This window comes from Lithobates pipiens, unplaced genomic scaffold (genome assembly GCF_037356315.1).
Source record: "Lithobates pipiens isolate NorthernLeopardFrog02 unplaced genomic scaffold, aLitPip1_a1.2 Scaffold_16, whole genome shotgun sequence".
NCBI lineage: Eukaryota > Metazoa > Chordata > Amphibia > Anura > Ranidae > Lithobates > Lithobates pipiens.
This window is the reverse complement of record NW_027507748.1, coordinates 317,112,517-317,139,653: the sequence shown is the minus strand read 5'-3', so window position 1 is coordinate 317,139,653 and position 27,137 is coordinate 317,112,517. Positions and strand designations below refer to the sequence as shown.

Here is a 27,137-nt window from a genome sequence, read left to right as displayed (position 1 = left end):
TACCACAAAAAGCATCCGAATCCCTGATGAATACTTTATTTTAGACCCAATGAATCCCTTAATCGGGTCTCTGCTTCTCTGTGCAATGCAGGTAGATCATAAATGATGGGAATGGCCAGCGGGTGCTATTCATAGCACCCTGTTTCAGTACTATTGTCAAGAGCCCTCAGCACTAATGCAAATGGGATTACTCTACCAAGAGGTTTTGCTCATAAACTGTCTTGATGGGTAAATGTCCATCTGATGTATTTGGAGTTCCTAGGCAGACTGCATTTGCATGCAAACCACCCTAAGAAATGATACCATGTGCTGTTGAACCTCCATGATTGTAGGAACTGAAATCCAATGGATGAAAGGGATACGCCAAAAGACAATCATGCTGGAGAGGAAGGGTTGGATAATGCTGGATGTACTCCAGCCAGGAATATAGGCTGGTTCTATCTGACTTGCTGTAGCTTCTATTGTACATCTTGAGAAGCTCATATGGTGCACTGAATTCAGACTGAGCATTTTTAGTACAGGAGAGCAGCCTGTACAACTGTGTAAGGTTAAGGTTGGAGCCCCAAAAAGTTCATGCACTGAACCCAGAGACGATATGATAATGTGTCATTCCGTCATATAACAGCATCAGTGACAAGATATGGAAAGGGGTTAACGCGTTTTGCTAAATATATCCTAGTGCCGGAATTATATGAATTCTAAAGTAATAGTCAAGTCAAGTAAGCAAGGATTTTTATGGCAGTGCTGGAATAATTTACAAAAACTCACTAATATAATTAAGAGTTAATCTCTAACTAAGATCCATCTGCAAGTGCCATAAGAGCCTGCTACGTGGACTACTGATGGTCCCAGAGGGGAACCTTGTCTGAAACAAGGGACTTGTTTCAGACAAGGCATGGTGGTTGTGAGAGATTGATATCAACTAAGAGTGGTCCTGGTGATCATCTGTTCATCTGGTGGAGAGTGGAAGCTGAGATATATTTTGATGCTCTTCTCTATTTGTGTTCTGGTAAGCAGATTTGATACACCCGGGTGTTGTGTGCCTTTCCCTGCACTTCCTGGAAATGGTGGATGCTTTCTCACTATCATAGAGTGATTCTACAGCAGTCTCTTCAATGATTGAACTTGAATAAGTGCTGCACTTTGGACTATATTTTATTGAGTTTGATGATCAACGAACTGTGCTGGCTGCTATTGTTCCTCTTTATATGTTTTTTTCCTAGCGCTGTTACCTATCTTTATTTATATAAATTAAGAGTTAAAGCCATTCCCATTGGCACTTGCATGCTGCTCATTACCTCACCACAAATTTCCATCCATTATTTCACCCATATATTTTTCACACGCTATAAATTGTCCTTTGACCTGATTCATTTACTGTAAGAACAGTAGTGGCTGCTCCTCAGGTGTGACTTTGGATGTCCTAGTTCCTCTCTAGACCATGCAACCCAGAGCAAGGTGCTAAATTGAACCTCGGCTTTGTTATAGTATGTGAATGTTTAAAGAAATGGCTACAGCAAACTGTTTAATCAAACAATCTTTATTAAAAAAAACATACAAATAAGTTAGCAAAAATAAAAAAGGCAAACCCACACATTTATAATAAAAAATGGCTGTTACACTAAAATTGGTCAAACAATACTGCAATCAGTAAAAACCCATTGGCCCCAGTGAACAATAAAAAAAAAAAACTTTATTTAAACCACATCATTTTATATAAATCCCACCCCTTTGATAAAAATATAATACAAAAAAAATCTGATACCAAAAGATGGAATTTATATGAAGTTTTTTTAATGTTGTCCAAACCATAATTAATATTAGTAATAACTTTGTGGTGTTTTAATTATACTCCTTAAGGATATTATTAATAAATATAAGCTGGTTTGAGTTTTAAATAAAGTTAAATCGAGTTCTCTTTTTTTAAATTAATTAGGTGTAATCATATTTAATTTAATAATTTAATTAAATAATTATGTGTTATCATGGCAACAATTAAGGCCAGTTTCTTAAATATGGCACATAAAGGAATATTAATAATTATTTAAATAATTCAGAAAACAATAACTGATCATAATCAATTAAGAATTTCTATTCTTGTAGGAAAAGCTATCCAACACATATCTTAAGGATTTATTTAAAGGTGGTTTACAGTAGAAACAGCATTCTGTATAAGGTTATACATATTTACAGCAGACAAGTGCTACGAGTTTACAGATTTTCATGCTAGAAACCCACTAGCATGCATTTCTAGGTGTCATTTGCTGACACAGCTCACATGAGACTCAATTCACAAAGATAGCACACAAAGACAAGGATCCCTATTTTAAAAACAGTGACAGTTTTTTTTCAGCTGAGGTTTGAAAAATTTGTCACATGACTGATAAAATAAAGAGCCCCACAGTTATGTTAAAGCTTAGTGAATTAAGCCTAATGCATTTCATTTGTTCCTCTACTTGGATTGGGTTCTCACTACCAGAACAAATGCTGGTATGAAAATATTTTAAATCCAAACGACCAATATAGTCAACTTAGTGCATTTATAAAAAGTAAGTCTTCCAAGCTGTGCATTAAATTGTATCTACTTTATCTTTCTTATAGCAGGCAACATGCTATGAAAAAGTGAAACAGAGCACAGTGGAACTGTTATTTTGTTCACATTAAAGAGACTTTATCACTTTGCCCATTCAACGAAAAGTGATGAGTTGTTTTAACAAGAACCCCCTTCCTACTTATATTCAACTTCACCAAGCCTCCCCTCAGCTGTCAGAACCAGGAGTTCTTGATGAGGTCACATTCTCTCACATGCTTGGAAGTACCAGTTATTTACTAAGGGCTCAGATGGAGCACGGAGGTGGCAAGGGGAGTATGGCAAATGTGAAAATAAGCAGGTGTTGGGTTCATCTTACAAGACAAGCTGTCAAGTGACATATACTCTTTAAACACTGTTATAATCTTCACTCTAAAACGGTGGTATTCAAGTACTGTAAATCATTTGGCCTAGATCCCTTTTGCTTGCTACCTTAACATTTTTTCAGGGATCACATAAGGATTTATTACTTAAGGACATTGTTTTGTGCATAACAATGTCTTTAAAAGTTTTAGCACTAGAATATATGTGAAAATATGTTGGGTACCTTTTGCATGCAAACAGTGTGGAATAAACTCACAGAAAGTACTATTTCAGTGACAGTAATTTCACTGTTCCAAAAGAAGAGTGTAATTTGGTATATGTCCAAATAATAAATGTCAACCAACAGACCATTTCTATTCCAATTGCTGCTAGGAGCCAGGCCCATTGGAGCATTTTTAATGCCCCTCAAGCTATGTCCAGCATAGCTAAACCAGGCACAACACTGTTCTTCTACATAAAAGAATCCCAGGCAGAAGCCTAACTGAATAATTGTTACTAATACAAATGAGTGATTATGCAATAACTGGTACATTGGGATGTGTCTTAAGACAAGCATCATGGGAAGTATAGGAAAGTTCACTTCTCTGAGAGGAAAAATCTGCTTTGCTTGGAACACATTACAAATCAACTTCCTCTGAGCAGGCATTAATGACGGACATAAGTGGTGTAAATGTTTTGCCCCTCTGCACCAAAAGAAGTTTGAAAAAGAATACTTTGCTGCAAAGAAAATATTTCTGAACAGGCCTTAAAGGTCTCCCAGTCCTGGAGACATTTGCATGCTGTATTTTTAAACACTTGAGGCCTGGCATGATCAGCTCAAACGTAGTAAATATTCACAGGTGGTGGTATTCTCACACTGCTCCTGAAATAGATCAATTTTTACATGCAAAAGAGTACTTTTAATATCCCTCAACCAAAGTGAGTGATCAGTGGATGTTTAACTTAATATTGCCATTTTGATGACGTCTATGATATTCTGTGCAATTTTTAAAATACTCTCTTATTACTTTACTTTCTATCACATATGCTTAGAGCATTCAGCTTAGAAGAAAAACTTATTTAGAAAATAAAAGCAAAATGTACCAAATATTAGCCAGTGGTATGAGTGTCGCTCTTCAGTCTCTTGCTACATGAATAGTAGAGACAAGTTTCATTATTAAATATCTTTATCCTAAAGATTAGGTTGGACAAAACTTATTGAGAGGATCTAGGTTTAAATATCTTATCCATTTCTCTCCAAATACCTTCTATATCACTTAATACCCTGTACCACCAAATGTCGATGGCGTCACTGAGAGGAGATTTCATTTCTAAGTCATTTTATCAGACAACAGTGCTACGAGAATCGGTCCATAATATGTTACTTCCAGTGTGCTATTAGCTTACAGGAAGGTCCACAAACAACATCTTGCATAATTTAGTTTCCAATATGCTGCTCAGAATAGTTTATAGACACCTCTCCAGATGTGATGCTGTCAACGATCGAAGACAATGAACTTATGTCACGTTGCTCTGAGGAATCATCACTTAGAAGGTTTTCTGCAAGAGGAAACAGAAGGAATTAGGATGCCAGATAGATAGCAAATATGTATTCTATAGAGACATATCACTAAAGTACTGCATCCTTGTCAGATTATCATTTTACCTCCACATACCCATGATATAAATCTCATGTTCATTTATAAATAATTATTTTATCATTCATTTGTAATTTTTTTGCTCATTTACCTTTCATCATTCAGAAGACATTTTAATGGGCCACATCTGTCTTTCCATTTTATTCAATGCTTAAACAGGAGTTACATTTGTGAAATCAACTACAAAACTGACTTGATTTTGTATTGGTGCCTTATTACACTGGAGACAGTTTATACTTGTGAATAATTACATTTTTAATTTTACATTTTTTATAGTTTTCTAGTAAAGTTATCCTGCCCATCATAGACCTCTTGATAGTAAAAATGCTTTGAAATAGAACAAGAAAATTACGTAAATTGTGTAGCTTTAGAAAGACTTCTGGGCAGATAACATTGACAAAAATATCTCCTGAGGGTGATTCATCTGATATCCTAACTGGGCTATTTGCACATAATAAAAGGCAGTACAGCCACTTTTGCATTGTTCAAACAATGTGGTGCAAGCTGAAATACTTATATATGTATGTTTTTATAGTATTGCACTGATAACATATTAAGGTAAATATCTAGAAATACACTAAGGAATGTTTATAGTTTATTTTATATTTTTTTCATATTTATGACAAAGTACCGGTAGTAGGGCCCAGAAACAACGGTGTGCCTTTTGCTTTTTATTATCCTACCTAAAGCACACTGACGCTGGCTCTAACCAAGACTAATACTAATTTTAAAAAAGTGTTTTTGTTTTTGTAGATCCTATCTAAAATATACTGAACCTAACCTTTTACTCTGAACTCTAAAGCCTCGTACACACGATCGGATTTTCCGATGGGAATTGTGTGATGACGGGCTGTTGGTGGAAAATCCGACTGTTTGTACACTCCATCAGACAATTTTTCGTTGGATTTTCCGTAGAAAAATGTTGGATGGCAGGCTTTAAAAATTTTGCAGACAAATGTCTGTTGTTGGATCGTGTGTACACAAGTCTGTCAGACAAAAGTCCAAAGTACAAACATGCATGCTCGGAAGAAAGGATGAGCCAGAAGTGGTCGATTTTGTAAACCAGCGTTCATAATGGAGAATTAACATTCGTGACATGCCAAATTAAGAAATGTCGAAATGCAGCACACATTCTCTTCTTATTTAATGGGGTAATAATAAAACTGCTTTGCTGGTGATACTGATGGAGTTCTGCCAAACGTATTTTAAAAGGATTTTATTTTCTAGTGATACCAAGAACAATATTATTATGCTTGTTTTTTTTGTTTTTTTTTTAGGCAAGTTACCACAACAACATTATCCCTTGGTTTTAAGATCAAAGATACAACTATGTTGGTGTCTCTTATTAATTTTACATTGTATTTTTTTTAAATGTAACTGCCTACTCCCAAACTGTGATTTGAAATAAAACACATAGCCATGTATTATTCTGCACTATTTTTTTATTGTGCATTTAAAAAAGTAAACAAATACAATTAGACATTTCCCTGCCAAGAGAACTTAACCAAAAAGTGCATTCTATGCATCCAAAAATATAGAAAATATACCAAATCAAATCATTATTCAATCAAAAAATATAATAAAAGCCTCATGCATGTGTTCTGCTTCTTAACCCCCCTAGCGTTAATCCCTAGTCTGGCTCGGGTTAGGAATTTACTAATAGGAGCGGTAACCCCGAGCCAGACTCGGGATCGCATCGCTGGATGCAGGGGGGGACACAGGGAGAGTTACTTACCTTGTCCCCTGGATCCAGCGATGTCCCCCGCGCTGTATGATCGAGCTGTCCTCCGCTTGATTCACAGTGCCGAATGCCGCCGAGCTCCGTTCTCTGCGACGTTACGGCGCACAGGAGCGGAGAACAGCGGCAAATTCAAAAAAGTAAAAAGACACAAAACACACACAGCACTGTAATCTTACAGATTACCGTGCTGTATTAAAAATTACACACCCCCTTTGTCCCTAGTGGTCTGTGCAGTGCCCTCCATGCACTTTTATATTATAAATACTGTTTTTTCTGCCTGGAATTTGGAGATTGCCCATAGCAACCAAAACATGTCCCTTTTTCAGTGTTTTAGGATTTGATTACATTATTGAATAATTTTTATTATTCTTTATTATATTATAAACTTTATCATACCCGGGATGTCCACTAGACTCTGGTTTGAGGAGATTTAAGAGAGTTATTCCTAAGAATTACAGGACTACAAAATAAAACGCCAAATTTCCATGCAAAATAATTGTACCGCTTTCAGTACCTAAAACCGGACTGAATCATACCGCCAGGGAGGCTACTATAGGGGGTCAACAATGCCAAGCGTTGGTGAAAGCAGGGGTCTGTCATTCAGAGATAATTCCGAAAATCATCCGGATGATTCTCATGGAGCTCTAGCAGCAAAGGCATCTGACGTAATTAGTCACGATTATTAAAGTAGACAATTTTTGGTCCAAGAAATCCTCCTCCTCCTGTTCCTGGACTGGACTTGGGTCAAAGCAATAACACCAAGGCCAATAATAAATAACGCATTATCTCCTCCGATTGCAACATGTCTGATTGATGAATGGCCATTCATAAACAAACTGAAAACCGTAAAATGAAAAGCATGAGTCAAGACTCGCCAAACTTCTACTAACACGAAATTAGCAGAAGGAGCCCAAAGAATGGTGCCTGATGATTGAACTTCCTCTTTATCGGCTCATATTATGTCTAGTACGTCACTACGTTTGTGTTCTTTGGCTGACAATTGTGTGCCGTTTGTATGTAAGACAAGTTTTTGCCCTTGGACAAAAGTCAGAGGCTTTGTCTGCAGAAAATCCAATCATGTGTGCGAGGCTTTACTCTAACTCTGAGATTGACCTAGACCAACCCTTCATCTGCCTATTTTTTTCCATATTGTTATTTTTTATACACACTTTTGCTTATTTACTTTCAATATCAAATAGTGTTGTTTCTTTAATCAGGTAATTATGAATAATTACTTTCAATTTTTTTTATATTTAGATGTTTGGCCAGCAGTGGAATTTTATTCTCCTTTTACATGTAAGTATATTTTTGATTTCTTTCTAAGACCAGCCATAGATGGTTAGAATCTGGACGGGTTTGGCAAGAACTGGCTGAGATTCAAACCATGTGTGGGCAAGCTGTACGAAGTTGATCGATTGATGAACTTGGGTGCAACCAGCCTGCCGGAATTCACTTGCGATTATCGCTAGCGGCTGCTATAGTCACTGTCTGTGTTAATGGGGGAATTGTGTGAATTTATTTCCTGCAATCCGCGGTTGCAGGAAAGAAATTCACACAGTCTGTGGCCTGCCTTAACAATAAAACCTGTTGTTTACAGAGATTCATAGCTCAAGGTCAAATTTAGATAACTTATGAGTGATTCATCCCCCTCCCTCATTACTCTTTTTAGACAACATGCAAACATTCTCATTTAGAGAAAGGGTCTGAATGTAAGCAGCTGCATATCTGTAAAAATATTAAATATAAATATATTTTTTAATTGTTATAAAATTGTTGTACATATTAAATTTCAGTTTCCAACCTGAAAGGAAACACAATAGCAAAAAATTATAATTGTAAATGCAACTATACTGCAGGGACCTGTTTTACTAAACTGTAAAACAAAGTGGGGAGAAGTTCTATTTTAAGTCCTCTGTACATGATTGGATATTTGTAATAATTTTCCTTCACTGTATTTCATCTAAAATATATATATATTTTTTCAGTGGAAGTTTTTCTTTTCATTTGGCCTTTTATTCTAAACTAAAGAAATAAGAAATTAAAAATACAATTAATGTATTACATTATGGAAAAGATCTAGCTGACACATTTTCATGTATTTAATAAGGCCCTTTAACACTCTGTGGGAGTTATTTACTAAAGGCAAATCCACTGTGCACTTCCAAGTGCACTTGAAAGTGCAGTCACTGTAGATTGTCCATAGCTTCTAATTGAAACTTGGTCAGGTTACAGCAGCAGTAATTATACTAGATTCTGTACATGGATATGACTATTGGTTGTGATGAGTTTTTAAAACCTTGTATAAAAAACAAATTCTCTTTTTAATGAATAAAATTACTTTATATACAAAAAATGTTTCTATGTTATGGTGCCTAAAAAGTCCATAGTCCCTCTCTTATTCCATTTTCGTAGATCGGAGGGGGACATGCAAGGAAAATACAAAACAGCATTTTTGCTTTCAAATGATTGGATGATAAAATCAACAGAGATTCCCCTAATTTCAAGTCTTCCCCTTGGATCCATAGCGACTGCAACTTCCAAGTGCACTTCTAGTGCACAATAGGATTTGCCTTTAGTAAATAACCTCCTGTATGTTCTTATTTTTGAGTCACATTGCTTGAACACACAGCTTAAACATTACTGATCTATTGTTCTTTGCCTGGCACTCTGCATCAGTGTATATTACTGCAAATATGACCTTCACAAACCATTTATTGGGGGCATGTGATTTTTTTAAACAGAGCATATCATTTGTAATGCAGAATCTGAGGCCTGAAGGGATTTCTGTTCTTATTTAATCCATTAACATAAAGTACGGAATTTTGACCTTTGCTGGAAGAACAATTCATTTACACTTCATGCAAATCTGTTCAGATCTGTTGTGCATGAATACAAAGCCCATGGACCCTCTCAATTAATTACACATGTCGGTCTTTCTAAATACTTTATGTTAGCTTTAACGTATCTTTCCTGATAAAATAGAGAATGTTTATTTTGAGGTTAAAAAGTGGTTGTTCAATTGGAACATTTTAGGCAATGTTGTAGGTGCTCCCGTAAGTAAAGCTTTTATTGCTTTTTAAACCAAATAGAAGAAAATTTTAATACAGTGGAAAGTACCTCTGGATTTAAATGCATTTCAGAATTATTCTTGATACTCAAAGTTTTAAAGACATCTTTTCTCAGATGTATGTATTTAGGTTAAAGGACACATTGGGGCTGATTTAATAAAACTGGAGAGGGCGAAATCTGGTGCAGCTGTGCATGACAGCCAATCCGATTCTAACTTCAGCTTGTTCAATTAAGCTTTGAAAAAAAAACTGGCAGCTGATTGGTTTCTATGCAGAGCTGCGCCAGATTTTTCACTCGCCAGTTTTAGTAAATCAACTCTATACTGTACACTTGTACAAGAAAAGTGTAATATCGACTCAATTTGGAGAATATCTTGCTTTGCTATGACATGCCCTCATTTTCTGATACTTTTGCTACATGCCCTAGCTGCTTAGTTGCTTGGTCGGAGCCCTTTGTAAATACTTTGTCAATCTCAGTATGAAGAAGCATCTGATTTCCTCCCAGATGTATGCACTTCATTAAGCTTCCTCACTTTTTGATTCCTGTATTGCCAATTCAATTTCCTAGACAGCTCTGAGTTTGATTCATCGCTTTGAGAAGATTCTTAGTAGTAGTTTGGCATATAACGAGCAATCTGCTTAATTCCCCATACTAGTCCTCAACAAATGTAAGTTTAATGAAGTCAGAACAATGAAATGTTCCTTCTGATTGGTTGTTGTGTAACACATTAGCATGTTAAATAAGCTCAAATATTGCCTTTCTAATAATTAGAATTTACATTTCTTTTTATTGAAGAGCTGCAAAGGTCATAATAGTTAAATAGACAAGACAAAGAAACAGGTGACTGTGTTCATTAGGTGGGGACATCATTAGCAAACCATTTTAGTTTTTCCTTTTTGATCATGTTACATAAGTGCGCCCATATTCACATTTCACAGTGTCAAACAGGGATGACTGACAACTTTGAATTTTAAAGAGTAGGTAATTAGGTTAACTTGAATTGAAGACTTAAAACCTAGAGATGTTGAGCTTTTAAAATCACCTATTTGTACACCAATTTATATACTGATAAACTAAAATGTAAAGTTAATAAACTTAAATGAAAGGAGTAGATAAAAAAAGAAAGCGTTAAAGTGCTTGTACAATTATTTTTTTTCTTTTTTGCTGTCTGCGTCATATTGGGAAGATTTCCTCAGCAAAAGAAAGTGAGAAGAAATCTCTGGAAAAAGAGGGGAATTAGAAAGTTTTTACTGGAAGACCATTGGAAGATTTTCTATCACCTATTGTTCTGATAACAATAACAATTTCCCATCACTTTCAGTCTCAATGAGGGTCAATTCGATATATATACTGTGTATGTGTACACACACACACACACACACACACACACAACACACACACACACACACACACACACACACACACACACACACACACACACACACACACACACACACACACACACACACACACACACACACACACACACACACACACACACACACACACAGTGGGGGTTATTTACTAAAGGAAAATCCACTTTGCACTGAAAGTGCACTTGGACGTAAAGTAGCTGTAGATCCAAGGGGGACGTGCAAGGAAAATAAATCAGCATAATAATAAATAATAAACAGCATTTTAGCTAGCACATGATTGGATGATAAAATCAGCAGAGCTTCCCCTCATTTCAGATCTACCTCTTAGATTTAGAGCGACATCACTTCCAAGTGCACTTTTAGTGCACTTTCAATTGCACTTGCAGTGCAAAGTGGACTTGCCTTTCGTAAATAACCCCCAGTATCTCACAAAAGTGAGTACACCCCTTAAATTTTTGTAAATATTGATGTGACAACACTGAACGAATGACACTTTACTACAATGTAAAGTAGTGAGTGTACAGCTTGTATATCAGTGTAAATTTTCTGTCCCCTCAAAATAACTCAACACACAGCCATTCAGGTTTAAACCGCTGGCAACAAAAGTGAGTACAACCCTTAGTGAAAATGTCCAAATTGGGCCCAAAGGGTCAATATTTTGTGTGGCCACCATTATTTTCCAGCACTTCCTTAACCCTCTTGGTCATGGAGTTCACCAGAGCTTCACAGGTTGCCACTGGAGTCCTGTTCCACTCCTCCATGATGACATCACAGAGCTGGTGAATATTAGAGACCTTGCGCTTCTCCACCTTCCATTTGAGGATGCCCCACAGATGCTCAATAGGGTTTAGGTCTGCAGACATGCTTGGCCAGTCCCTCACCTTTATCCTCAGCTTCTTTATTAAGGCAGTGGTCGTCTTGGAGGTGTGTTTGGGGTTGTTATCACATTGTAAAACTGCCCTACGGCCCATGCTCTGCTTCAGTATGTCACAGTGCATGTTGGTATTCAGTGTTCCCTCAATAAACTGTAGCTCCCCAGTGCCAGCAGCACTCATGCAGCCCCAGACCATGACACTCCACCACCATGCTTGACTGTAGACAAGACACACTTGTTTTTGTACTCCTCCCCTGGTTACCGCCACACACTCTTGACACAATCTGAACCAAATAAGTTTATCTTGGTCTCATCAGACCACAGGACATGGCTCCAGTAATCCATGTCCTTAGTCTGCTTGTCTTCAGAAAACTGTTTGAAGGCTTTCTTGTGCATCATCTTTAGAAGAGACTTCCTTCTGGGATGACAACCATGCAGACCAATTTGATGCAGTGTGGGGCGTATAGTCTGAGCACTGACAGGCTGACCCCCCCACCCTTTCAACCTCTGCAGCAATGCTGGCAGCACTCATATGTCTATTTCCCAAAGACAACCTCTGGATATGACGCTGAGCATGTGCACTCAACTTCTTTGGTCGACCGTGGTGAGGCCTGTTCTGAGTGGAACCTGTCCTGTTAAACCACTTTATGGTCTTGGCCACAGTGCCACTTCTTATAGCCTAGGCCATCTTTATGTAGAGCAATGATTCTTTTTTTCCGATCCTCGGAAAATGGCTAATTGGTCCCAATTTTTACATTTTCACTTAGGGGTGTACTAACTTTTGTTCCCAGCGGTTTAGACAGTAATGGCTGTGTGTTGAGTTATTTTGAGAGGACAGCAAATGTACACTCACTACTTTACATTGTAGTAAAGTATAATTTCTTCAGTGTTGTCACATCAAAATATAGAATAAAATATTTACAAAAATGTGAGGGGTGTACTTTTGTGAGCTACTATATATATATATATATATATATATATGTGTGTGTTTGTTTTTTTATGTTTGTTTTTCCTCCAAAATTAAAATTTTTCTAGCAAATATAGATGTATCTCACAAATGTGACCAGCTATCACTGAGAAAAATGTTTCATGCCAGTGAAGGGGAGATTGAAAAATGATAAGATCGTTCCTCTTACCACTTTGACTTCCACTGAAGTCGGACTCATTCCACTCAGGGCTGCAAGATGAGGAAGTTGATCCACATTCACTGGATACCTAAAATAGAAAAGAATTACATGATATTATGACTTCAAGTTGACCCTAGCTGAGGCAAGGGATCAATTCACTTATTCATTCTGGCATATGTATGTATGCAGCATATGTATAGACCCTTTTTCTTCCTCATTGTAGGCTGGAATGACAGTTCACCTACTCGTTTGCTTATAATCATAGCAGCAGTTTGGGTTTTTGCACCAGCTGTTAAAAAGTGGAGTGATAGGTACTACTTGTTGGAAAGGTAGAGCTACACATAAATGGGACTACAAGACATAAGTAACATTTTACTTGTGTTCAGGAGAGAAGCTCCACGTTGGCAACAGTAGCTGTAGTAGACAGGTTGTATGGATTCTCCTTGACACACCACTATTTCAGGCTCCAAAATACATAATTAGAGTACAAATAATATAAATATATTGTCTTTGTGATACTTTAAGTGCCCATAACCATTCATAAAGATCTGGACCTTACAATAAGGAATATGCACAATGTAAATCTATACAGATTTGAAGATAAATGTTGTAGCTTGATAACAGGCACCCCTAAAGCCCTCACATTCACGTGACGAGGCCCTACAGCAGTGAATCAAGGAGGGACAGTTAAGGTCACCTACCAACTACCAAACTTCAAGGCTACCCTATTCCACCTTTATGAATACAAACTTTAGTTAATGGTCAAATAAACATGTTGAAAATCTTCTGTCTTTTGCTTTGCTATACAGAACTGCTGTATTGCTTAATTTTTCACTGTTGTCACTCTTAGTGGTCTACATTGTCTTGGTCAATAAACTTTTTTTCCAAATTCAACAGCCTATCTAGTTTACCATTTCCTCTACTAAAATGCTGCTTTATACTGAGCATAATCATAAATGCAACACTTTTGTTTTACCCCTATTTATCATGAGCTGAACGCAAAGATCTACGACTTTTTCTATGTACACAAAAGGCCTCTTTCTCTCAATTATTGTTCTAAATCTGTGTTAGTGAGCACTTCTCCTTTGCTGAGATAATCCATCCACCTTATAGGTGTAGCTGATCGAGATGCTGATTAGACAGCATGATTATTGCACAGGTGTGCCTTAGGTTGGCCACAATAAAAGGCCACTCTAAAATGGGCAGTTTTGCTGTATTGGGGGGTGGGGGTCGGGGGGGTCTAAAAAACAGTCAATATCTGGTGTGACCACCATTTGCCTCACGCAGTGCAGCACATCTCCTTCACATAGAGTTGATCAGGTTGTTGATTGTGGCCTGTGGAATGTTGGTCCATTCCTCTTCAATGGCTGTGTGATGTTGCTGGATATTTTCAGGAACTGGAACACGCTGTCGTATACGCCGATCCAGAGCATCCCAAACATGCTCAATGGGTGACATGTCCGGTGAGTTTGTTGGCCATGCAAGAACTGGGATGTTTTTAGCTGCCAGGAATTGTGTACATATCCTTGCAACATGGGGCCGTGCATTATCATGCTGCAGCATGAGAGGATGGTTGTGGATGAATGGCAAAACAATGGGCCTCAACATCTCCTCATGGTATCTCGTGCAATCAAAATACTATCAATAAAATGCACCTGTGTTCGTTGTCCATTGCATACGCCTGCCTATACCATAACCCCACCGCCACCATGGACCACTCAATCCACAACGTTGACATCAGCAAAGCGCTCACCCACATAACGCCGTACATGCTGTCTGCAATCTGCCCTGTACAGTGAAAACTGGGATTCAGCCATGAGGAGAACACCTCTCCAAAGTACCTGATGCCATCGAATGTGAGCATTTGCCCATTTAAGTCGGTTGCAACGACGAACTGCAGTCAGGTCGAGACCCAGATGAAGAAGATGATCATGCAGATGAGCTTCCCTGAGATGGTTTCTGACAGTTTGTGCAGAAATTCTTTAGTCGTGCAAACCGTGTATTGCAGCAGCTGTCCGGGTGGCTGGTCTCAGAGCTGAATATGCTGGATGTGGAGGTCCTGGGCTGGTGTGGTTACACATGGTCTGCGGTTGCGAGGCCGGTTGTATGTACTGCCAAATTCTCTGAAACGCCTTTGGAGATGGCTCATGGTAGAGATATTCAATTCTCTGGTGGACATTCCTGCAGTCGGCATGCCAATTGCACGCTCCCTCAAAACTTGCGACATCTGTGGCATTGTGCTGTGTGATAAAATTGCACATTTTAGAGTGGCCTTTTATTGTGGCCAGCCTAAGGCATACCTGTGCAAAAATCATGCTGTCTAATCAGCATCTTGAAATGCCACACCTGTGAGCTGGATGGATTATCTCGGCAAAGGATAAGTGATAACTAACACAGATTTAGACAGATTTGTGAACAATATTTGAGAGAAATAGGCCTTTTGTGTACATAGATAAAGTCATAGATCTTTGCGTTCAGCTCATGATAAATAGGGGCAAACACAAAAGTGTTGCGTTTATAATTTTGCTCAGTGTACTTTACAGTGTACCTTTTATCATCAATGCAACTGAATCTTGCAGTCCAATATTTTTAGTACTCCCACAAACATTCTAATACAATCTTGGCTCAACTGAAGCAGAAACCAAGCAGCCGACAATTTGTTTTTGAAGAAGACCAGAAGAACTGGAGGGAACTTACACAAACACAAGAAAGAAGGTACAAACTTGGTGCAGCAATGAACCTGGTGGTATCTAAACAGGCCCATGAGGCATCAAGGCATCAACTATAGCACCATCAAGCTGGCATTTCCATGGGGAAACAAATGTAGGTTTCCTAGTCTAGTGAGATTATTTTAATCACCTTCTTGAGTTTAACTATGGCCATAACTAATACATATGTGGCACATATATTTTGAATGTAAGAATGGACTTCAACACAATTTTTTACTAATGAAACCTCCTTTATTTCTCGTCATTACATACCATTTGTTAATTCTACACAGATATTAATACACTTTTCCACTGAATAAAATTATAATTGTTATGTTTCCAAGAACTAGCTAAGCATATAAATGCTATGTGAACTAACTTGGGAGTCAGCTCGGTCACAGCTTCAGGTTTTTCTGAAAAAAGGCCCATTGATTTCAATACACAGTGATGTGAATATTATTTTGAGCACCAGATTTGATACATGTGTTTAGCACAAGGGAAGAGGCATTATTTTGTACATGATACTTTCAGGCGATACCTACCACTCATTATAGAAGTGATGCATTATGGGATACATTGGATTTAAGAAAGCCCCTATGTGTCATCCTACCTTGCATACAAATGCAGTGAGTTTAACTGAAGTCTCCTGATAATTGTGCATCAGTTTACCTATTGGTTTTTCTCAATCTAGTCAGCCTGTTTGTGTGTGCCAATACATGTAGTTTCCTAATATATCTGGTAAGGAAAGGTGAAATAATCTAATCTGTACATTATTAAGAGTTATAATGTATTCTGTATATTTCTTCAGAAATATACATATATAACTAGCCTGTATGTCATTATTCATGATGTAAAATCACAGGAAGAAGAGTTTAGGATAAACTCAGGGCAGATATAAGCTAGTACACTATGTAATCTATCTAATACATTTATTAAAAAGTTGCCAGCTTTATTTTTATGCAAAACGAACATAATTATCTGAATATATCTCGATGTCTGGTTCTCATAATTCTCTGAACAGACACCACGAAATGGGAGAGCAGAAGTGGCAGTGTGAGCCAATCAGGCTGTATTTCATTGCACATTGCTGTCCATCCTACCTTCCCAAACATACTAACAGGATAGAAGAGCAGAGGGGTGGCCTCATCAATGTCTTGCTGCTCCACTGAGCAGGGCGACAGTGGTGGGTGAGAGCAGTGGGCTACAGTGGAGGGCTACAGTGGTGGGCAGGAGCAATAAGCAAACCTGAGGCTGATGTCAGAGAGCATCAGATATAGATATCTTACAGACTTTGCTAAACATCCAGGCCTTTCTGTGTTGAGCACAGGACAGTCTGACCACATACCATTAGACATTTTGAATTAAAGGTAAATAAGTGATAGGATGGGTCTGGTCCATCCAAGGTGAACCTAACACAAAGGAGAAATGTAAGGTCGCCAATCTATTCATGTTGTCTGGAATGGGTTCCTAGATCGCAAAAGTGGCTAAACAGAAATTTTGGATGGTAAAATAGTTTTAATTTCAGCTTCATCTTCATCACACAGAAAAGATGTTTCTTTAGAATATAATATACAATTTAGAATTTTTTTTTTTTTGCAAAGTTTCATTACTTACACTTCCACCTTGGTGGATGCAGCATCTGACCCCCATCAGTTCTGCAGTCAGAACTGAGTGATTGTCAGTCACCGACTATCTGCTCTGCTCCTCCAGTGCTCACTGGAATGGGGGACTGTGGAGGGGGCTGGCTCAGGCTCTCAGTGGATCACTGAGAGCCTGAGTCTGGTGCCAGTCCAGGCATCTGGGTGGATCCCGACTTATGGTTGAAATCTTTTCTGAGCCTGGACTGGCTGAGTGAAGTCAACCCTACAGCAGACTTTAGCCCACTGGCTGAAAAAGGGTCACATGAATGAAGAACAATCTGCACTCCTGTGACCTACAGGAAATGCAAAGCCAAAATAGCTTTGGCTATACTTCTACTTTAATCAAAATACTGGTAAATATTTGGTGTACATGACCCATTCATTAATTTTTCTAGCATAATTAAAGGAGATTTGTGTTGTAAAAATATAAATATGCTGATCTGGAGTTTAAATTTATCATTGATTTCACTGGTTGTACACTTGTTCTGGATCAGTGACTCAGAACTTATCAAAGCCTTTGTGTCTACATAACATCCAGGCAACCAGTGTTTTCAGAAAGAGGTAAGATCAATGCCGCCTTATGTATTTCTCCCAGCATATGTTCCTCTTTCAGTTCTGTGAAAAAAAGATTATGTACTGTTATTTTGTCACTTTACTGGGATGTTACTGTTAAATTGTGCATGATATTATTACATGATTTTGCAACTAGGAGAGCTATACAAAGATGTACAAATTACATTTACAAGTCTCTACAGCCTGTAGTACATGACATGACTATGTATGATCCTTCCTAGGCAATGGAAACTAGAAGGGGAGAACATAACATAACTCCAACCATCTTTCAACTGATCGAATGAAATTAATACGTTTAACAAACAAGATGGAATCGCTTAAAGCCATAAATTATAATGCAGTCTAAAGCCAAGTGTTTGTCTTTAATTTCAATTGAAATTACATGTTAATAGTTTTAGGCACTTCCAGCAATAAAGCTCATTGCCTTAAATAATACTGTGAAATTGAATAAATATACAGGAATTACTGCAACCCTAATGAAAAACAGAAGTGCCTGTGCACTTGAATCTACGTAACGTTTATCCAAGCATGCTGAGTAAATGGAATAGCCAAAATTATTTTCCAATAGATATGGAACGTAGCTAACTAATTTGATGTATACATGACGTTGAGTGACTCAACCAATGACACACATACACAGCTTGTTGCTGTCACTCATCAATAGGTAGGCTTTGTATGAAAAGGGTTTATTTTTCTTAACTAAGACAAAATAAAAAATAAAGATAGGAAAAAAGATACAAATAAATAGTGTGAAGAGTGAGAATGTACAGAGTGCTATAACCCACAGTAGCTATTCAGATTACTGATTGAATTTCTCACTTTATCCACTTCTGCTCCGGAAGATTTATCCCCCTTTATGACCAGGCCATTTTATGAGATACGGAGCTGCGTTACTTTAATAGACAATTGTGCAATGCTGTACCTAAATAAAATCGATATCCTTTTTTTCCCCACAAATAGAGCTTTCTTTTGATGATATTTGATCCCCTCTGCATTTTTATTTTTTTTGCACTATAAACAAAAAAAAAAGGGTGACAGTTTTGAAATATAAACAATGTTTTTTTACTTTCTGCTATAAAACATATCCAATTAACCACTTGCAGACCTTCAAAGACCAGACCACTTTTTGCGATTCGGCACTGCGTCGCTTTAACTGACAATTGCGCGGTTGTGCGACATGGCTCCCAAACAAAATTGACGTCCTTTTTTTTCCCACAAATAGAGCTTTCTTTTGGTGGTATTTGATCACCCCTGCGGTTTTTATTTTTTGCGCTATAAACAAAAATAGAACGCCAATTTTGAAAAAAACGCATTCTTTTTTACTTTTTGTTATAATAAATATCCCCCAAAAATATATAAAAAAAACTTTTTTTTTCCCTCAGTTTAGGCCGATATGTATTCTTCTACATATTTTTGGTAAAAAAAATCACAATAAGCGATTATTGATTGGTTTGCGCAAAAGTTATAGCGTTTACAAAATAGGGATAGTTTTATAGCATTTTTATTAATAATTTTTTATTATTTTTTTTTTTACTAGTAATGGCGGCGATCAGCGATTTTTATTGTGACTGCGACATTGTGGGGGACCGATCGGACATTTTTGACACATTTTTGGGACCATTGTCATTTATACAGTAATCACTGCTATATAAATGCAGTGATTCCTGTGTAAATGACACTGGCAGTGAAGGGGTTAACCAGTGGGTGGCAGTGTAGGGGTTAAGTGTTCCTAGGGGTGTGTTACTAACTGTGAGGGGGTTGGGCTTTCATTTAGTGAACACTGATCTCTGCTCCAATCACATGGAGCAGAGATCAGCGTCACTAGTTGCTAGGCAGAATGGAGAAATGCTGTTTACTCGGCATTTCCTCCATTCGGCCGCTCCGTGAGACGATCGCAGGGATGCCTGTGGCGATCGAGTCCGCGGGTCCCGTGACCGGACTCACGGGGGTCCCGACCAGCGCGGGAGCGCGCCGCCGGCGGCGCGCTCCCGATGGCAGGGCGGCATTGAATATTGGACGTACCTGTATGCCAATTTGCCTGCCCGTGCCATTCTGTCGACGTACATCGTCGTGCGCTGGTCGGGAAGTGGTTAAAGAAATTTAAAAATGTCTTTTATTCATCAGTTTAGGCCAATGTGTATTTTATTACATGTTTTTGGTAAAAAAAATCCCAATAAGCGTATATTGATTAGTTTGTGCAACGTTATAGCTTCTACAAACTATGAATTTTTATTTATTTAATTTTTTTTACTAGTAATGGTAGTAATCAGCGACTTATAGAGGGACTGTGACATTGTGGTGGACAAATCGGACACTAAGTCACTTTTGATACTTTTTTGGGGACCAGTGACACCAATACAATGATCAGTGCTAAACAATATGCACTGTCACTGTACTAATGACACCAGTAGAGAAGGGGTTAACATCAGGGGTGATCAAAGGGTTAAACGTGTCCCTAGGGAGTGCTTGCTAACTGTGGGTGATGTGCTATAACTGTGTGAAGACAGAGATTCTGTGTTTCTGCTAAGGAGGAACACGGATCTCTTTCCTACTAACAGAATGGCGAACTGCCTCTGTCAATAACGATCGGTGGGTCCCAGCAAACATCAGGTCTGCCGGACCCGCTGATTGGCTCCCACGGGTTGCCAGCGGCGCCATGTGTGCCCCAGACCTGGTGGTGCAAAATCACGTACGTGTACGTGATTTTGCACAGGAGAGCCGCCTTGCCACCATACATGTACAGTATATGATCGGCAATAAGTTAAAATGTATCTAGAGACAAAACTTTTTTTGTTTTAGATAGAATGTTGACTGATTAACACCCCTGTCATTTTAATTTTTTAATTGTTTTTGCTAAACGTTAACCACAAATCGAGCACCACACCAATTATGAGAGATTCCAGAAATCTAAACGTATTAGCCCTTAGTAGAGATGACACAAAATATTGCAACCAATGCACCTTCAGGGGTTACAAATGACCACCCCCCCCCCCCCTTCATCAATGCTAAAGGATTAAGAATAATAAATAAATTAAAGGTATGAAATGGAAGGTTAATGGAATAATAAACTATAAAAACTAATATTAATTAGAAATGATTGAAGATGCCTCTGAAATGCATAGTCCGTAACGTCTTGTGTCATTTTGTTTAAGGAATTTTGAACAATATAATAACTGTGATTCTCAATTTTTGTTTCTAAACATATACTGGGGAATTCAATATAGCATTTTTGTCACTTTTCTGGCAATAGTGTCCTTTAAAACTACCTCCATCTAATCCAGACAAGCATTTTCACCAGATTTGGTACTGACATGTGCATAAACGTCAGGTAGTTCTTACTAGCACAATTTCAGAACCTGTAGATGTGGCAGTAACAGAATTACTGCCAACTTACAGATTAGAAAACTGGCAGTAATTAAGACCAGCTCTGAGCTAGCGTACAGAGGTACACCATTGCACAGATTGCGGCATACCTGTGCTGGGAAGCTGTCATGAATGTGGCTCTATCCCCAGAGGATACTGGTGATGTCAGTACCCAAATATAAGAATACCCATATTTGGGACATGACAAGTGAGGGGAGGCAGACCTGATGGGGAACTAGTTCCTATGGCCAGAGCACCTCTTGAGTGAGTGAAGCCCAATGTAGAACTGAGAGACTAGTTATCCATCAGGTATGCCTTACATTTGATTGACAGTGATTGGCAGTGAGTGGATTCAGAAGCCGCTATTAGAATTAACAATGGCTATAGCTATGCTCACTGCCATAAGCTGTCAAGGAGGGAGCACAGTGAGGCAGCAGTGTCAAGTGTGAACACTCCAACCTCAGTGGTGACTGCAAACAGATTTATGTACCTATTTCTGACAGGTACATGAATCAGGCACTGACAATTTTGGTGTGAAGGCCCAATGGAATTCTAAAGCATGTCTACAACACCCTTTATGAATTCCCTCCCTAGATTCTTCCATAGGCATTCTTCAAGACCCCCTGGGGTATATGAGCTAAAGTTTGGCTTTCGTTTTAGTATAAGATATGTTTTCTGATCATGGGTTAATGCTCTTGTCACATCCTCCTTCGCAAGTGTATGTGGATGTCCCTACAAGATGCATCAAGAGAACCAAATGAATTGTGGTCTTCATCTAGAGTTTTTAATGCCATCTACAGTACATGATCTGTATATATTTATGTAGCTCTAAATGCCCACCACTCCTTTATCAGTGAAAGGTTACTTAAAAGATTGGCAATTATCCAGATTTTCTTGCTTTCCAAAACAATTCATTCTGTCATTTTCAGATAGCTCATCTAAAACAAAAAATATGAAGGTAAATATTTATTAAAGATTAGCAAAATGAAAAAGTTGCCTAAATCCCAAGAATTTTTTTTATTTTTTATAATGATAGCTATTTAGGAAATTGTTTCAGGCTATTTTTTCAGACACTAAAAAGACCCCAAATGCACAGATCTGTGTCTCTGGCAATTGCATTCCATAGTGTCAATTATCTCTGCACTTACAAGGGAGAAACTGTGTAAAGGCAATGACATTTTTAGCACTATTTGTCCAGCTGTCCTAAGGTTGTGGCCCTTAAAGATCTGCTGTGGACCAAAAAAAGAACACATTATTGCACAAAGACCCCCAAATCATTCATACAATATAGACAAATCTAGGTTTCAGCTCTACAAAATACCTGGTCTCAGTATTCAGAGACATTAGATGAAGGTCAGAAAAGTCAGAGCAGAGTCAGAACCCCTTATCTGCATATTTATTCCTGGTCAGTGATTTATAAAGTATTAAATACCCTGAATTAGCAGCAGGTTTCCATTAAAAGGAACCTATCATCTGGAAAAGAAGGCTTGCTTATGGAACATTTCAATAACTAAGCAAGCTTAAAGCTTTTTTTTTTTTTCTGAATCGGTAACAGTCCAGTGTAATGTTAAGTTGCCACCAGATATAAGATGGTCATCTTTCCCTGATCAGCGGGATTGGTAAACAATTGTAAGTCAACAGGTTCTTCCAGACCAAGTTTCTGCTAAGTTTCTTGCACTTATTTTACCTTTTTAAGTGCTTTTTTTCCTGTAAAAACACCAACCACACACCATGCATACAGACAGATTGTGGGTTGTGGGGATTTAAGCATGTGTGCTCCAGTATAAGCATGCCAGCCAATATACCCCTAGCTTTAGGTGGATGCATCAAGGGTGCAGCAGTAAAATTTGTAACCCCCCTCCGATTTCAAAACTTCCTATTAAATTAATGAACCATTTAAATATAGTAGGATAGTAAATGGTTCAATCTACTGATTTTTCATTAAAAATTTATATTACTGGAATCTTGCCTTAATAAAAGCAGTAACTCATTAATTAGGTGATGTAACATGTTGCGGCTGAATAAGGTTATTGTTAAACGGTCTTGTTGAATAAGTTGCTGTAGTGCTCAGCTATGACTCAGTACATTTGTTTTTACTATTTTACACAAAGGTATTAAAGGTTTAAATAGGACATACCAAAAATGCTAAGTTCCAATTCTGATTACGGTACACAGCAGTGCTTGTGTCATTTTAATAAACTAAAAGTTTGTTAACTTTTTTTGTTTTTTTAACTTCTCAAAATTGATACATCACGTATGACAGATATTCTATTGCAGTAGATCAGTTTAAACAAGGATAGGTTTGTTTTAACAAAAAAGCAGAAGTAATTGGTAGATTTAGTTTACACGTGGAGGATTTTATCAAAGTAACTGACTGACATACTGAGCAGTAAACATAACAGCCATTCAAAGCTGATTGCCCAAAGTCCCATGAGGATTAGTACCAGCAAGGCTGCTGCATGCTGTTTACTGTCACCAGCCACTCACTCTCTACCCAGTGACCAAATAACCTTTGCTAGTCCAGGCAGTGATGAGGTCACACGTAAGCCCTACTAGCATTGACATACTAAGGAGTTCAAGTGCTACACGAATGTGGAAGGCAAGAAACCAGCCTAATGACAGCAATGCATTTGACACGCTTGTCACCAATGACAGAATCCACAACATGTGTTGTCTTCACAGTCTCTAAACAGTTCAGCAAAATCTTAAAATCCCATTAAACCACATCTGTCCTATTAATGAAAGAATATAAATATATATATAGTAAAGATTTCATTATTTTTTTTATATACAACCGACATAGTTCACTATATTGTACGTAACATTAGAAAATAATTTTAATACATATACCGGTAGTCATTATAATCCAAGCTATATAGAACAATGCAGATTCACAATTTATGCTAAAAATATTTTATTTTTCAGTTACTAACCTGTTCTACTTGCTTCAGATTTTTAATGCATGAACCACTGTAAATTTTTATATTAATGGTCCCAACAAAGCACACAAGTTGTGCACTTTTGGAATATACATCATAGCACCTCTTTGTTTCTGCTTCTTCTGTTTAAAATAGAATTTACTATATTGTATAGTATTGGTGTTATCATATTATGTTTGCTGTCTATATTCATAGCATTTGTTCACCTTTAGTATAGTGGTAAATAACTTTTGAACAAAAAAAAATCCAGACAATCATTAATTTAGGAATTCCGTAAAACCTGCGTTGTACAAGTTAATGGAAGAAGCATATTTATCAAGCTTGGGATATTTGTATTACAAGAGTTAGGTGTTCAACTGTTCATAATGAGCCTTATGCATAGACTTCTTTAAATATATCCCTATTTACTTTACTGTCCCTACAGGATAATGACTTTAAGAATTAAAGATCCCAGACCTATACATAACAAAGCTAATGAATTTCTTGTACTGAGTGGTCTGCATTGTTATGCTGCTAACATCCAGGCTTGGTCAAGGTCAGCAAGGAGAGATTGATTGAGATGGTACTCTCTGGTTAAGTAGGCAAGGGATTTCATTTAGGAGAAAAAAAACAAGATACAGGCTTCCCACTTTTAAGTACACAATGGGGTTTATTTAATAAAGCAGGAAAGGGCAAAATCAGGCTCACTTCTGCATAGAAACCAATGAGCTTCCAGGTTTTATTACCAAAGCTTAATTGAACAAGCTGGGGTTAGAAGCTCATTGGTTTCTATGCAGAAGTGAGCCTGATTTCGCACTTTCTGGCTTTAGTAAATAAACCCCACTGTGTACTTAAATGTGGGGTATGCCTGTAAAAGAGAATGTGTAAAGTTGTTCATACATAAGCAGATCTCTCACCAAGAATGACAAGTGGTAATAGATCTACTGTATTTGCTTGAATTGTGTCTTTCCTAGACCTGATAAAAACCCTCTTTACAATTTGCCTGATGTGTAGATAAAGGAACATGCAATGTATTATTCCTTTTTAAACTGAGAAAAGCAAATTATTAAAAAAGCATACAGCAGCCATTTGCACAATGTTGGAAAACCTCAAAGTGTGCAAATAAGTACTTCTGAATGCTTGCTATTACTCATTATTGCTTCATAAGATGATTGATTATTACAACTGAAGCTTGTACAAATCAAGTCGAATAATAGCAACCTTAGAATTATCACTTTATTTTCAGCTTGATAATCACATAATCACATATACCAACAAAAACAGGTTAGGCATGATTTTAAAGTTGGGCACCTCATTGCAGTACTAGTGTACTTTACTTTAGTACTTTAGTGTACTAAACCTGTGTAAAAAAGATGCCAAGTTTTCTTATTAAAGATGCATTAATTATTTTAATTACTGTTTGCATATCGGGAAAAGTTGTCATTATCTTATTTTATATATGCATTATTCTATTAACTCCCAGGAATAATGTTAATTGTTCTGATTCACTCATGATTGTATATAGATTATTTAGCAAAATCCAAATCTATCATACTAAAATATCAGCTGTAAAACTTGTATTTTAAGGATTAGTTATACAGGAAATTGTTCGTATAGACCTGTTTGACAAGGCAAACAGTAATGTACTCAGTGCAGTACTTAGCAAACAATCATTAATCATCTAACAGTGTTCTGATTGGTCTACACTGATGAAATGTAAAATATGATTGGGTACTGTCATTGTCTATAAACTGCACATCATCTTTGCACACAGGAACACCTTGTTTCCCCTGTAGGATATTGTGAGTAATGCCAAGGTGGTATCTGATGCCATGGTAGTATCTCTATTGCTAAATGTACAGTGTATGTTTTGACATTAAATATAATGTACCGATTCATCGATCTTAACAAGTATCTATTGATAAAGAACAAGCAAAGTATTGTATTTATATGATTCATTTTCCAAAATCACTGATGCTTACCACACGCTGCCCTCCATTTGTTATGTATAGCAAATCTCTTTGGTCCCTGTCTTGCTGGTTAAGGGATGCCAGCAGAGCTTGCAGGCGTTCTATGTACTGGATGGCACTCCTCAAGATCTCAACTTTAGGAAGTCTCTGATTAGGGTTTAACAAAGTGCTTCTTTTTAAGGCTTCAAAAGCTTCATTTACTTTCTTCAACCTGCGTTTTTCCCTCATCGTAGCTGCTCGTCTTCTGTCCAAAGACACCGTCTTCCGTTTGCACATTTTGCAGGCCCATGGCAGGCATTGCCCGGGACAGTGGTCCTGTTGGCCTACGCTGGCATGAGGAGATACCTTCTCTTCAATGCCTGCTCCTTGCAGTATAACACCATCAGCGCAAATACCCATGGAGCCACGATCTTGAAATCCAGCCTGATCATAAGTGGGGAGCCGTGTGGAAAAATAATTTTCATTGTCGAAAAATCTTTGCTCTGGGAAAAAGTAAGGGCTGGTTTCAAAGAGTTCCATCGTGTTCGACTGTTAAGATGTGTTTCCCTTCAATAACAACACAGCAACTGCACTTCTCCCCTTCACACCAACTGCTTGATGCCATTTAAACCCTCTGCCCAGCATTAAATCACAGAGATAAATATAGAAAAAGGCACACGAAACCTGATCCACTTTTTAGCTGTTGCCTGACATCAAAACTTTTTACGTCTGAATAGACGGGATTCTCCCTAGAGGACTCTTTTTTTTTCTAGTACAAGTACAAAGGAAACATTCCCTTTTAAATTTTAAATGCCACTATCAGATAGATAGATAGATAGATAGATAGATAGATAGATAGATAGATAGATAGATAGATAGATAGATAGATAGATAGATAGATAGATAAAGCAGGATAACATATACAACTAATAGAAATAAAGGCAGTTAACTCATGTTAAAAACAGTTAACAATTTAATTATGATAAAGAAATGTTAACTATAATAAATAGATAGATAGATAGATAGATAGATAGATAGATAGATAGATAGATAGATAGATAGATAGATAGATAGTTCTGTTTAGAAGGCTATTATATAAAATCTTCAGAAATAACTTTAGCAGAAGTTCAACTAGCTTATGACAAAAAGAGGTACAAATAATAACAATAATAATAATAATAATAATAATAACTACAAAGATAGATAAAAAGATAAAACTGATTTATTTAGAGGTGTATCACATATCAC

At 37.5% G+C, this 27,137-nt stretch overlaps 1 protein-coding gene across 1 annotated transcript; it reads right to left on the bottom strand.

Annotated features, from left to right (window-relative positions):
- Positions 1 to 1,524: 1,524 nt before the first annotated feature.
- MYOG (myogenin) lies at positions 1,525 to 26,510 on the bottom strand. The gene is made up of 3 exons (XM_077481659.1): positions 25,923 to 26,510; positions 12,748 to 12,826; positions 1,525 to 4,453 (listed from the first exon to the last, which is right to left on the bottom strand). The coding sequence occupies exons 1-3, from the start codon at positions 26,427 to 26,429 to the stop codon at positions 4,332 to 4,334; spliced, it is 708 nt and encodes a 235-aa protein (XP_077337785.1). The 5' UTR covers positions 26,430 to 26,510; the 3' UTR covers positions 1,525 to 4,331.
- Between the last annotated feature and the right edge of the window lie 627 nt (positions 26,511 to 27,137).